General features: G+C 47.2%; 1 protein-coding gene across 4 annotated transcripts in view; it reads left to right on the top strand.

The window, feature by feature from the left end:
- LOC137384217 (caskin-2-like) overlaps positions 1 to 12,106 on the top strand; it is a 276,988-nt gene extending 264,882 nt beyond the window's left edge. For all 4 annotated transcript variants that reach the window (XM_068057900.1, XM_068057898.1, XM_068057896.1 and 1 more), the window contains 3 exons: positions 192 to 2,555; positions 3,301 to 3,661; positions 5,421 to 12,106. In XM_068057900.1, coding sequence (XP_067914001.1) covers positions 192 to 2,555; positions 3,301 to 3,661; positions 5,421 to 5,514 — 2,819 coding nt within the window. In that variant the 3' untranslated portion in view covers positions 5,515 to 12,106. The remainder of the gene's footprint in view (positions 1 to 191; positions 2,556 to 3,300; positions 3,662 to 5,420) is intronic.
- The last annotated feature ends 219 nt before the right edge of the window (positions 12,107 to 12,325 follow it).

Raw genomic sequence — 12,325 nt, 5'->3', positions numbered from 1 at the left:
TGCTCCTCATGGTCAAATAGTCACCTAGCGCTCACAGTCTACGCTGACATGTAAGGAGTGTTCACCTGGGTGAGGTCCCAGAGTCTGTGGGGGCTATACCCTAGCTTTTTTTATCAGCAGCTTCAGGAAAGGCAGGGAAGAAACTAGAGCGTCAGAGTCTTCTGTTTGAGTCACTTTTTTTGTCTCTGCAGGACATCAGAAGAAGATGATGATTGCCGTGAAGAGGCTTCTGGACGTGCAGAAGGCTTTAAACCAGGCGGAAGTGGAGGCCAAGACTGCGACGCTCAGGCGTAAGGCTCCCAATGCACTGGAGATTGTCACCATTGAGCCGTCTCAGGGTGAGAACGGAGAATGCCAGTCGCCTCAAACACCAAAGATGCTCACCTTCCAGGACAGCGAGCTGAGCCACGAGCTGCAATCTGCCATGTCCAACCCTTGCTACAACTGCCAGGAAGGCCTTGTGATGAAGCAGGTTGGGGCCATCTCCCGGAGTCAGGAGAGCATTGGCATCCGATCCCGAGGATCTGGCCACTCCCAGGAGAACGTGCTTGGGAGGACCAAGACAGACAGCAAGTCCCAAGAAAGCCTTGGCAGCGGAGACGGGAGCAGCAGCAGTGGCAGCAGTGGGAGGACCACCTTGCTTCCCTACCCTAGAGATGCTGCGCCAGTGCACGTTGTTGGGCCAAGTCAGGAAAATGCCAATGGCTTGGGGCACATTGTTGGAGGCAGTCCGAGTAAGGAAAGAAATGTCCCAGATGGGAGAGACTATTACCAGAGGCCAGTGCTACAGAAGGGTGCTCCTGTATCAAACCTGATAAAGACACTGCCTTCTCAATATCCACTTCCTTCATCACCAAATTTCACCCCACCCCATACTCCAAGTAAAGGGAAGACAGTCCAAGCCTCTGTGTACCCACAGTTGCCCATCAAAGGCAAAGTTGCTGCCTTCTCCTCAACACTGGAACGTCCCAAGCTGCAAAGGTCAAAGCCCATGCCCCATTTGCCCTGCAACCAAGGCTTTGTCTACCTACACTCCCATTGCAGCATCACCAATGGAGGTGAGCCAGAGGACGCGCCTCGCCCGAACCCTGTCGTGCTACCAGGCGCTGTGCCAATTATCCGCTATCCAGTGCTAGGCAAGGAACTAAATGGAGACATTTTTAGGCCAAAGAAACGGTCCCAGAGCCTGAACCGTTATGCCATGTCGGACGGCGAGCCCGAAGAGGAAGACACAGGCACCGGGGCCATAAGCTCGTATGCCACGCTCACTCGACGGCCGGGACGCAACCAGACTTCCAAGAGCCAGTGGCCGGCAGACAAAAACATCAATCGCAGCCAGTCATTCGCAATCCGGGGCAAGAGGAAAGGGCCCCCTCCCCCTCCGCCCAAGCGCCTGAGCTCTGTGTCCAACTCACAGGGGCAGGAGTCTGAGCAAGAGCAAGCCTGTGACTCGGCCACCATCCCGTGGAACGCCCCTGACCTGGTAAATGGGTTGCCCGTGCATCAGGAACCTAGTGAAGGAACAGCAAGCAATGGCACGGGAAGCGTGAAGAGCATTGCTGCCAAGCTGGAAATGTCCAGCTCCCCTGGAGGCCAGGCCAAGCCTTTGGCCTTGTTGAAACCTTCCAAAGCGGAGAAGAGGGAGGCTCCTGATATGAAGAGGGAGAACCAGGAGACTATTCTCAAGAACCCCGAACATTATGGAGCTAGCTCTGCGCCAACCAAAGTGGCGCCAAGACCCCTTGAGAAAGTGAGAGACTCCGCCAACCGGCGACGTACCTTCAGCGAGCCAGGAGTCAGCTTAGAGACTGCCGCGATTGGCGAAGTTTACAAACCTGATGTAGAAGAGGCAAAGTCAGATGTTGAGGATGAGCCCAAAGTTGGGAGAGGAGATCTTGAGGCCTCCTCATCCTCTCAGAACAGCTCCAGTGAGTGCATCCCATTTGCAGAGGAGGGGAATCTAACCATAAAACAGCGGCCGAAGCCAAACAGCATCATCAGAGGAGATGCAAACATGGGCTCCGCCGATGTGGACCCTTGCACTGCAGCCACCATCGGTGTGGCTGGGACGTCTGGAGAGGGTGGTGAGGAAAGACAGGGCTATGACCTGCAACTGGGCAATGGGAGAACTGCGGTGACGGACCCAGCTCCCAAACAGCCGGAGCTTCTCGAATTTAACCTGACAGAGTCTGACACGGTCAAACGTAGGCCAAAACCCAAAGAGAAGGAGCTTTTGCAGGCTTCAATTGCCGCACCACAGCACCGTGTGTTGATCCAAGGACCTCGATATGCAGAGGCTCAGGCTGTGCACATTGTGGACTCGGGGCCTCAGGCTGGCCCTCACGTGAAAAGTGATCTAGACGATGATGCCTGCGTTGAGTTCAGGATCGCTGAGATTGAGAGGAGTATCCAGTCCTTAGAGAAGGGGACTAAAAAGACCCTCAAACCTCCGCTTTCTCCCAAACCAGCTCTCGCATATCTACAGCAAACACCCAAACAGACAGGGTCAGTGCCCATTTCCACCAGGCCTCCTTTAACCAGGGGACCAGCCACAGGTAACAGCATTATAAAACATCTAATATGGGGAGTGGGTAATCCTTTTGCCTGGATACAAATCCAGCCTAGATTGATAGAATGAACATCTCCGCTTAGCTCCCCAGTGAATCAGTCGGTGAGCACCCTCTATGATGCGAAGTCATTACAGACCCAAACACTCCACGGCTGAGACTCAGCTGATCTCAATCAGAGCAAAATCATTGGCCTCAGTGCCACTGGGCTAGTTGGCCCCTACTGCACATGTGTGTATGTTGGATAAAAGTAGTCAGGCTGAACTGTGATCCCCTTCGCAGTCTAATAGCCTGCTGACAGTCATTGCCTGAACTCACAGACGAAGAGGGCTCCTTTCATTCCCGCTCCAGAGACTTGAGCACATAATCTCGGCTGACCCGCCAGTGCAGTACTGAGGGAGTGCTGCACTGTCAGGGGAGGCATCTTTCATCTAGCCTCTCAGCTGGATGTAAAAGATCTGACAACTTTGAGGAAGAGAGGGGAGTTCTCCCTGGTGTCCTGGCCCTTAACTGACACCATTATAACAGAACTGGCCATTTGCTGTTTGTGGGATCTTGCTGTGCACAAATTGGCTACTGCTTTTGTCTGGATAGCAAAAGTGATGTATTAAGTACATCATTGTCTGTGTCGTGCTTCGGGATGCCCATTAAAAGGTGCTTTCTTCAACTGTTCCTGCAACTTTGATTTTGAAAAGCAGGCTGTTAATTGTTTTATTATGTCCTATTTTTTCAGAACACTGCCAAAAGCAGCCTCCATTCCCCTCACCGCCTGTCTCCCCAAAGTCGGCACCAGCACGAGGGCTGCCATTTGCCAGTCCTAAAGCCAGCAGGCCTCCACAGGGCGGGATCCTTGCTGCCACGACGCCAGGGTCCTCCTGCCCCGTGCAGCAACTAGGGGCTGCACATGCCTCTGTGTCCGTGGGTCCTGTTGCCGGGAAGGCAGGGCTGGTGGGAGGAGCATTCACAAAGCTTTCAGTGGAGACCCCACAGACTGCCCTGGCTCATCAGCGACTGGAACAGACCAGCACCTCACTGGAGGCAGCTCTTCATGCCGTGGAGCAGAAACTGACTCAGGAAGACAATGGCAATGACGTGTAAGTATAACTATTAATAACAAGGGTCGCATCTCTACTTGGTGGTGTCGTGATTATGTTACTGGACGCGTAATCCATACTAAGATTGGAAAGTAGGGAGAAGAAACAAATCAATAAATAAGACAGCAGGGAGGTAGTTAATGGACTGAATGACCAAGAAACTCCTTAAGAGAAAAATAAGAGATCGTCAGTGAATAAGAAAGGGAAAATAACATGTAGATGGTTCAGAGGGTGAAACGATAGAGCTGAGAGGCCAACAGAAATGAAAAATGGGGAGAAGTTGCCCCATGATGCCCCATGCCAGTGTTTATGCTCCACATGAGCCTCCTCCCCTCCCTCTTCATCTCACCCGATCAATGTATGCTTCTAATCGTTACTCACTCATGTATTTATCTAGCTTCTCCTTAAATGCATCTATGCGATTCACTTAAACCACTGTTTGCGGTAGCATGTTCCTCATTTTAACCACTCTGGGTAAAGAAGTTTCTTCTGAATTTCCTATTGGTTTTATCAATAACTATCTTATATTTATGGTTCCTGGTTTTGGACTTTCCCCACAAGTGGAAATGTTTTGTCTGTGACTACCCGAGCTCCCTGAGTTCTCTCTCCCGGTCATACTGAGATACATGTTTGTCCTTCAGTCATTGGTCCCAATGAAGCACACCTGGAAGCCTGTAACCTGCCTTGTCTCTTTCCAGATGCTGACTGACCCTCTGTACATTTCCAGCACGTATCTTAAGAACATAAATAGGAGCAGGAGTAGACCAAAAGGCTCCTCCAGCCTGCTCTGCTATTCAGTATGAACATGACTGATCATCTACCTCAATTCCAAATTTCTGCCCACTCCCCATATCCCTTGATTCCCTGAGAGACCAATATCTGTTTATCTCAGCCTTATATATATTCAACGATCGAGTATCCACAACCGTCTGGGTTGGACAATTCTGAAGATTCACAACCCTCTGAGTGAAGAAATTTCTCCTCATTTCAGTCCTAAATGATTGGCCCCTTATCCTGAGTCTGTGCCCCATGTTCTAGATTCCTCAGCCAGAGGAAACAACCTCTCCGTGTCTACCCTCTCAAGCCCCTTCAGAATCTTGTATGTTTCAATGAGATCCCCTCTCATTCTTCTAAACTCCATATAGTATAGGCCCAATTTGCTCAGCCTCTCATTATAGGACAACCCTCTCATCCCAGGAACTAGTCCAGTGAACCTTCACTGTACCACCTCCAGTGCAAGTATATCCTTCCTTAAATATGGAGACTAAAACAGCGCACAGTACTCCAGATGTGGTCTCACCAAAGCCCTATATAATTGTGATAAGACTTCCTTATCCTTGTACTCTAATCCCTTTGCAATAAAAGCCAACATGCCATTTGCCTTCCAAATTTCTTTGTGTACCCGGATGCTAACCTTTTGTGTTCTTTGTAAGCCTACCCCCAAATCCCTCTGAACATCAACGTAGAAAGGTGTTCCACCTTTTAAAAAAAATGTTGCTTTTCTATTCTTACTACCAAAGTGAATAACCTCACACTTCCCCACATTATACTCCATCTGTCACCTTGTCACCCACTCTTTGCAGCCTCTTTGTCTCCTCTTCACAGCTGACATTCCCATCAACAACAAACTTAGATAGATTACTCTCTGTCTCGTGTTCTAAGTCATTTATTTAGATTGTAAATAGCTGAGACCCCAGCATTGTTTCTGTCAGTATCTGACCCTCTCTTGTTGCTTTTTTCTTTTCTTTTATACCCCCAGCTCCATTTCGGTGAAGTCTGCTGGCAACATTTTAGACGACATTGGGAGCATGTTCGACGACCTCGCCGATCAGTTGGACGCCATGTTGGACTGAGCCCATGGACCGCTGTTAAAGTCTTGCGGCAAAATGCCGACATTGTCCCTTTATAACCCTGATGGGAATGATCCCAATGCAAAGCTTCATGCCACAGGTCACCCACGGTGTCTGGAGATAGCTCAGTGGGCATCCCATGTCGTAAAGACCGAGGCAGAAGAGAGTATTAAACCAATTGACCTTTGCTGCATCTTATTTTGTAAGAGTGGGTGGGTGAGATGGGTCTTTAAATGCTGCACCCCATGCTGCTGGTGCAAGATGGCTGGCAGCTTTTGAACCCTGCGAGAGCTAACCACTGAACCTGAGAGACTTATATTTATGGCTTTATTTTTTAAACGCGTGTATATATTTCCCCTAATGTCAGCTTCTGCTGATGCTGCAATAAGCACTTAAACAAGTTAAAGCACAAAATGCCGACCCAGGACCCCCAATGGAAGAGAAGATTCTATCTTAGTCACGCTGGGAAAAGATCTTCAAACTACAGTCACAACTGAACTCGAGACACAGCCGACTGTTGCTTCAGCTTGCACAGCACTGGAGCCAATTTATCTTCCAATACCAGCTGGTATCTCGAACAGGCGCACACTCCCAAAGTGGCTGACATTCCCAAAGGCTCGACTTACAACCCAGCACTTTCCTTAAAGTGGACATGACCTGTATTACTTAAAATGTTCCACAGAGTAAAATCTACTCTCTCGAGCCTGATGCTAAAACTTCTACTTTTTAAAACCCCAGGGAGTTTTGTTACTTCAGGGAGCCGACGCGATTGCTGTTTGTACATTTTGGAACATCTTCACACTTTTATTCGGATGAAAACTAATGCTGCAGAAAGTCCAACCAACTTGCCTGAAGCTGAGACTAAACTCATGCCAGCTGGAAGGAGCGTGGCGTGATTTCTGGTAACGCTCTTGCGCAGCGCCTTGGGATATTGTTACTGTAATAAAGGTGCAACATAAGCTGTTGTTGTGAACCAAGGCAGACATATTCCAGAGGCTGTGAACTTATATCTTGTCTGTACTGAGTCCTGGTGCCAAGTCCACTCTCAGGAATTCAGTTTGAGAACCCACGCTGAGGGGGGGGGGTCAGTCTTCTAGTGCATGTTGCCCTGCTATTTCCCAATTATACACGGCCGGACAGTCAAAGCCTCCTGACTACTAGCGTCAATGCAGGAGCTCGCTCCTCATCGGTTTGTGGTGATGGGCGTCCGCTAACTGAACATGGGTGGTATATGACGCCCCCCCCCACGCCCCGTGTTGTGACGCCCTATGTCGTGGATTGACATGAATATATATCTGTTCTGCCACCAGACTAACTGTGACAATCCCTGTAACACCAGTACTCTGAGGGGCAGATCTTGATATTACATATAGCCCAATCGGCATAGGCTTTAGATGCGACATTTACAACAGAAAGGAGGGCACAAATCTGCAGCGACCTCCAGGAAGAATACCATCACTATTTTGAAGAATGTTGTGGTCTTTGGTTGGCACACCAAGTCATTCCCGGTGAACCACTGTTCTTGGACATTCCATTGGACTTTACGATCGGCAGCTGCCATTAATCCCTCCCCTCCCCCCAGAGGAGGGGTGCGTCTTATATTAATATTTAATTCACAGTTCAGTATTTCACAAAGCAATCATGAAATAATTTGTGTACAGACAGCCTGAATCTTGCAACACACAGAGAAAAATATTTTTCTAAAAATGGAGAAATGGCGGAGAGCTGGATATTTAAACCGAATGCAGTGTTGGAAAAACTGGTTCTGTTTATCAACCGGAATCCCAATTTGGTCACAGAATATCAATACGTCCCCTGTAACTACTTCATCTCTATTTTTAGAAGCAGTTTCTGTGCCTTTTCTGGTGTCTCTGTGTCCGTAAGGTGTGTGTGTGTGTGCGTTGTGTGTACTCATGTATGTGTGTCTGTTACTGCATGATGATTGCAGGCTGTTGTGCCAAACTCAATGTGTAAACCCCACTAGTGCAAACTTGGTGTGAATAATTCCAGTGGTACCAAATGTGTTTCTAATGGTAAAAGATACCAGTACCAGCACTGCCCAGAGGGAAAGGAGTCAGGAGCATCGATCTTTGACCAGTAGGGTTTCATTTACCTAACCCCTGTTTTTAAATTCCAGTTTGCTCCTCTCCTCTCAGCTCTCTCTTGTTGATGGGTTTGGTTCCACTGGTTCCCCATCCACTCTTTTTGTTTTATCTAAATGGCCACTCTTCATGCATGTTACACAGTGAGTGTTGGCAGACTGGTCGACAGTGGAGAATGTAGTGGGAGGAACCACCACAATTCAGCCCGAACCTGCTGTCGCCAGCTGTGGGGTTGCATCAGCCCGGTTAAAATTGCTGCCAAAAACGTCCCGCTCCCAGCCTGACTGGGAGGATCCTCATTAATAATGTAAATAATTGGCAAAACAATCAGAGGGAATTGAGAATTTCTTTTACGCAGCGAGTTGTTACAATCTGGAATGTGCTGCCTGAAAACATGGCAGAAGCAGATTCAATAGTAACTTTCAAGAGAGAATTGAAAAGTAGAACTTTGGAGCGCTATGGGGAATGAGCAAAATTAATTGGACAGCTCTTTCAAAGGGCCAGAACAGGCACAATGGGCTGAATGGCTTCTTTCTGTGCTGTATAATTTTCTGCTAATGTAAGCTGGTGTTCCTCGTTTCCTTGGCAGTTCTGCATGTCAACTGCCAAAAGTAGGGTGGAAGACCAGTAGAGATCCTGTGGGGTCGGGTCTATGGTGCTTATGTACAATCGCACAATCAGCAACCTCGAACGAGCTGTGTCATACAATGTAGGCCCGTGCCCAGAATAACCTCCCACCCTCTCTCGCCTCTCTACTGAGTTCCCTCACCTCAGCTGGGAGGGTATAGGAAGAGGGATGATTTACTCCCAGGCTGCTGTCATGCACTTTGTGATTGCTGCATGCAGTGCTGGTGGGTGGGGTGGCCAGATGAGAGACAGTCTCAGCTGCAGGCAGAACAAGAGGTTTGGTTTTGCCAAGAGTGCCCACTTTCCTCCTTGTAATACGTTATGATGTTCCCTTTAGATAAATCCAAAGCAGTAAAGCTCCCCTATATGTTTAGAAGATAATCGCATCTTCCTGCACACTAATAAACCATATGGACCAAAAGACTGTAGATTTTGTTCCTTGTCTAGGGAGCTAACTGGGGGCAGCCATGACTGGTACAGAATCCCTGGGTTAATGAGGGGACAATCAGTGAGCCATCCTGCTCCTCGTAGCTCATCCCTGCTGGAAAGTTGCGAATAGTGGGTGAGGCCAGGTTTGGGCTCAATGATGGTGCCCCTGTTCCCAACCGCCTCACCCCCCCACCCCCACCACCTGCTCCAATAGTCACATCGCCACCAGATCCTCCCCACTTCGCCATTCAGGAAAGTCCATACTAATGGCCAGTTGAGGTGAGGTATTGGAGCACTGCCACTGCATGTGGAACTGGTACCTCAGTACGAGTCAGTGCCTTCAGCAGAGGAGGGGAGAAAATTAGGGGGCAGAAGAGATGAGAATTGGTGTTTGCTGTGCAATAGGTAATGTCACTGCATGAAGCCATTGGTGTTGTTTTGTGTGAGATTTACAGGCAGTTATCAAGTGGAACGGTACCCAAGGTGGCAGCAAACTTCAAACAGAGTCTTTCAACAGAGCTGGGCTTCGAGGATTTAGAACAGATCATTTGTGAGGCAGCTTCATCACAGAGACACATTCTTTGGCACGGCATTGCCATTGACCATTCAACCCAGCGCCATTTAAAAAAATTCTTTCATGGGAGGTGGGCGTTACCGGCAAGGCCAGCATTTGTTGCCCATTCCCAATTGCCCTTGACAACTGAGTAGCTTGCTAGGCCATTTCAGAGGGCAGTTAAGAGTCAACCACATTGCTGTGGGTCTGGAGTCACATGTCGGCCAGACCAGGTAAGGACAGCAGATTTCCTTCCCTAAAGGGCATTAGTGAACCAGATTTTTTTAAATATGGCAATCGATGATAGTTTCATGGCACCATTACCAAGACCACATTTCAATTCCAGATTTTTATTAATTAATTGAATTTAACTTTCACCAGCCACCATGGTGGATTTCTTCCCTGTGAGGGAAGAGGGTGGTCCAATCACTCGATACTCACTGCAAGGGTCTTTTATTTGATATTTCTTAGTGAAATCTTTCTTTGTAATGTTTGTGCTTTACCTGAAATCAGGTGCCTACAGGAGACAAACAGTTGCCATAAATTGCCTATAAGACACATAAACTGTGACCTAGGATACATGTGCTTCAATTACAATTAGGGCACTTGCCCCCCTTCACTCATCCCTCGTCCCCTTTAAGCTGCTACAATGATCAGTGGGAAGTGGTCCCGAATAGAGTAAAACAGAGTCCAATTCTGTATAACCTACCTCAGCTGGTTGAAAAATAATGGGCATTCTCGGCACCCTGGGCTACCAGCTATTCCTGTTTAAAAATAAAAATAGAAAGTGCTGGACATACTCAGCAGGTCAGGCGGCATCTGTGGAGAGAGAAGCAGAGTTAACGTGTCAGGTCTGTGACCTTTCATCAGCTATTCCTGTTTGTTTGCCATTGCAGAGTCCCGTCCAGCCTCCACACTGATGCCCCTGTCAGAAAGACAGACTCGCATTTTTATAGCACTTAGCCTCTCAAAAGCATGTCATGGTCAGTGAAATGCTTGCAGTGTAGTGACTGTAGGCAGCAGTCCTTTTGTTCAGGCTCCCACACAATGTGTTCAATGTAAGTGCCACAACAATAATAGTGTCATCTGCTTCAGAAATCATCCACGTTGTATGATGGCATGTATGCCCACCTGATTAATATTTAACATGCCTGAGCTTTCGGAGTCTGGGCATTACTGTTAGCAACTGGGAAGGGGCAACTTATAAACAGAGCAGCTCACAGTCAGTGAATGTTTGTACACCCAATAACTCCCCTTATATTTGCTGCATTCATAAGGCTTTCTGTCACTCAATGGCCTATACGCAACAACAAACGTGCATTTATACAGTGCCTTTGTATGCCCTCAGGACATCGTAAAGCACTTCACAGCCACGAAATTGCTTTTGAAGTGCGGTCACTGCTGTCTTGTAGGCAAACACGGCATCCACATCTCCACACAGCAAGATCCCATAAACAACAGGGAGATAAATGACCAGATCATTTGACCTTTCCACTCGTCACCGCATCCCTCCTTACGACTGGAGCCGGATCATACTTTACAACTGTGCCCATTGGTAACTGTGTCAAAACTGCCTTTGTTACATTTCCTGTCAGATTTCCATAGCCAGGAGTGAGGAGATGTTCACCTTACCACTAAGACTACCGCCAGGGCTGTAGCATGTATTACTCTATAGGAAATGGGTGGTATGCCCATCAGTGTCCGAGTTCCCTTTGTTCTGCAATGATCAAATCTGAGAGATAGCTGTCTTTGTTTATCCCTTCCAGCTACACCCTATTATGTAATAAAAACTCAGCATAAATCCATGAGAAGGATTTTTAGCATTAGCTAGATTCAATCTAATTCAATTTCAGTGACTTCAAACAGGCTTAATAATTAAACTACATCTGAAAACTGGTCACTGATTCATCCTAAAACTGCTATGTAAGAAAGAGCTTGCATTTCTAACGCCACCAGGATGTCCCAAAGTGCGTTCCATTCAATTAAGTAGTTTTTGAAGTGTAGTCACTGTTGTAATGTAGGGAAATGTGGCAGCAAATTTACACACAGCAAGCTCCCACAAACAGCAATGAGATAATTGCCAGATATATAAGCATTTGTGGTTTGATCAGTCTGTTGCTCTCTATGTCCCTCCACTCATGAAGCACATCAGTTACTCCTGTACCGCCCAGAGCCAGCTAGTGAATAGGATCATACACGGATCGGGTGCAGTAGCCAACTCTCACTGCAGCACTTGCAAACTGGGAGTTTCTGTCCCGCTTGTAAACAAACAACAGATTGTGTAGTATCACCATGGTAATAAACTGTGGGCCACATTGCTAAGTATTACGTCACCATGGTGATATATGGTGTACACCTGATCCAAGCACATTTCCGACTGCAGCAGTAGTGCAGACTTAATGTAAATACCTAACTGCTCCCACCTATGAGAAGATATATATATATTTTTTGAAACTTTTTATTTTTCTCTCCATATAAATGTACCAAATGATCTAGCCAGAGAAACAGTAGCAATAGAGACTGAGGAGATGGAGGCTACACTGGATTTAAGGAGAGATACATTTCTTGTCTGCTGTGAGGTGAATTAGAGATTGTGTACAAAGTTATGGAAAACACCGATTTCTGTCATGACCGACAGCAAAGGGAGAAAAGGCACAATGGGATTGAATTAAGAGACTGTTTTGAGCACTGTAAAAGCTTGATCTGTGTAAATTACAACTTACTGACTTGTGTATTATTGATGCAAATGTGTTCGATAGTTTATTCTGAAATTTCTAACATTCGGTGTGATCAAGCACTGTTTAATTTTTATCTGCTTGGCTGAAACAATGATATAATGTAAGTTATTGTTCAGGATTGAGAAATGAAATCAATGGACCTAAGAATGGTGGCTGATTTCACTTTGGTCTGGATCATTTTACATTTGTTTTGTCTGTACTTGTGTGTGTGTGTGTCCTGAATGCATCATGCAGAAGCAGGTCCACGACAACTGAGCTCCACTTCATGGGCATATAATGGGGAAAAGTCGTTCGGTCCTCGAACAACCTCTAATAGAGCATGTTGTGTGTAGAAGGTGGGTCAGGATATCTGAGGTTCGCAGTGA

Source organism: Heterodontus francisci, chromosome 26 (genome assembly GCF_036365525.1).
Source record: "Heterodontus francisci isolate sHetFra1 chromosome 26, sHetFra1.hap1, whole genome shotgun sequence".
NCBI lineage: Eukaryota > Metazoa > Chordata > Chondrichthyes > Heterodontiformes > Heterodontidae > Heterodontus > Heterodontus francisci.
The sequence above is the reverse complement of the archived record's forward strand: the minus strand, read 5'-3'. Positions and strand labels throughout refer to the sequence as shown.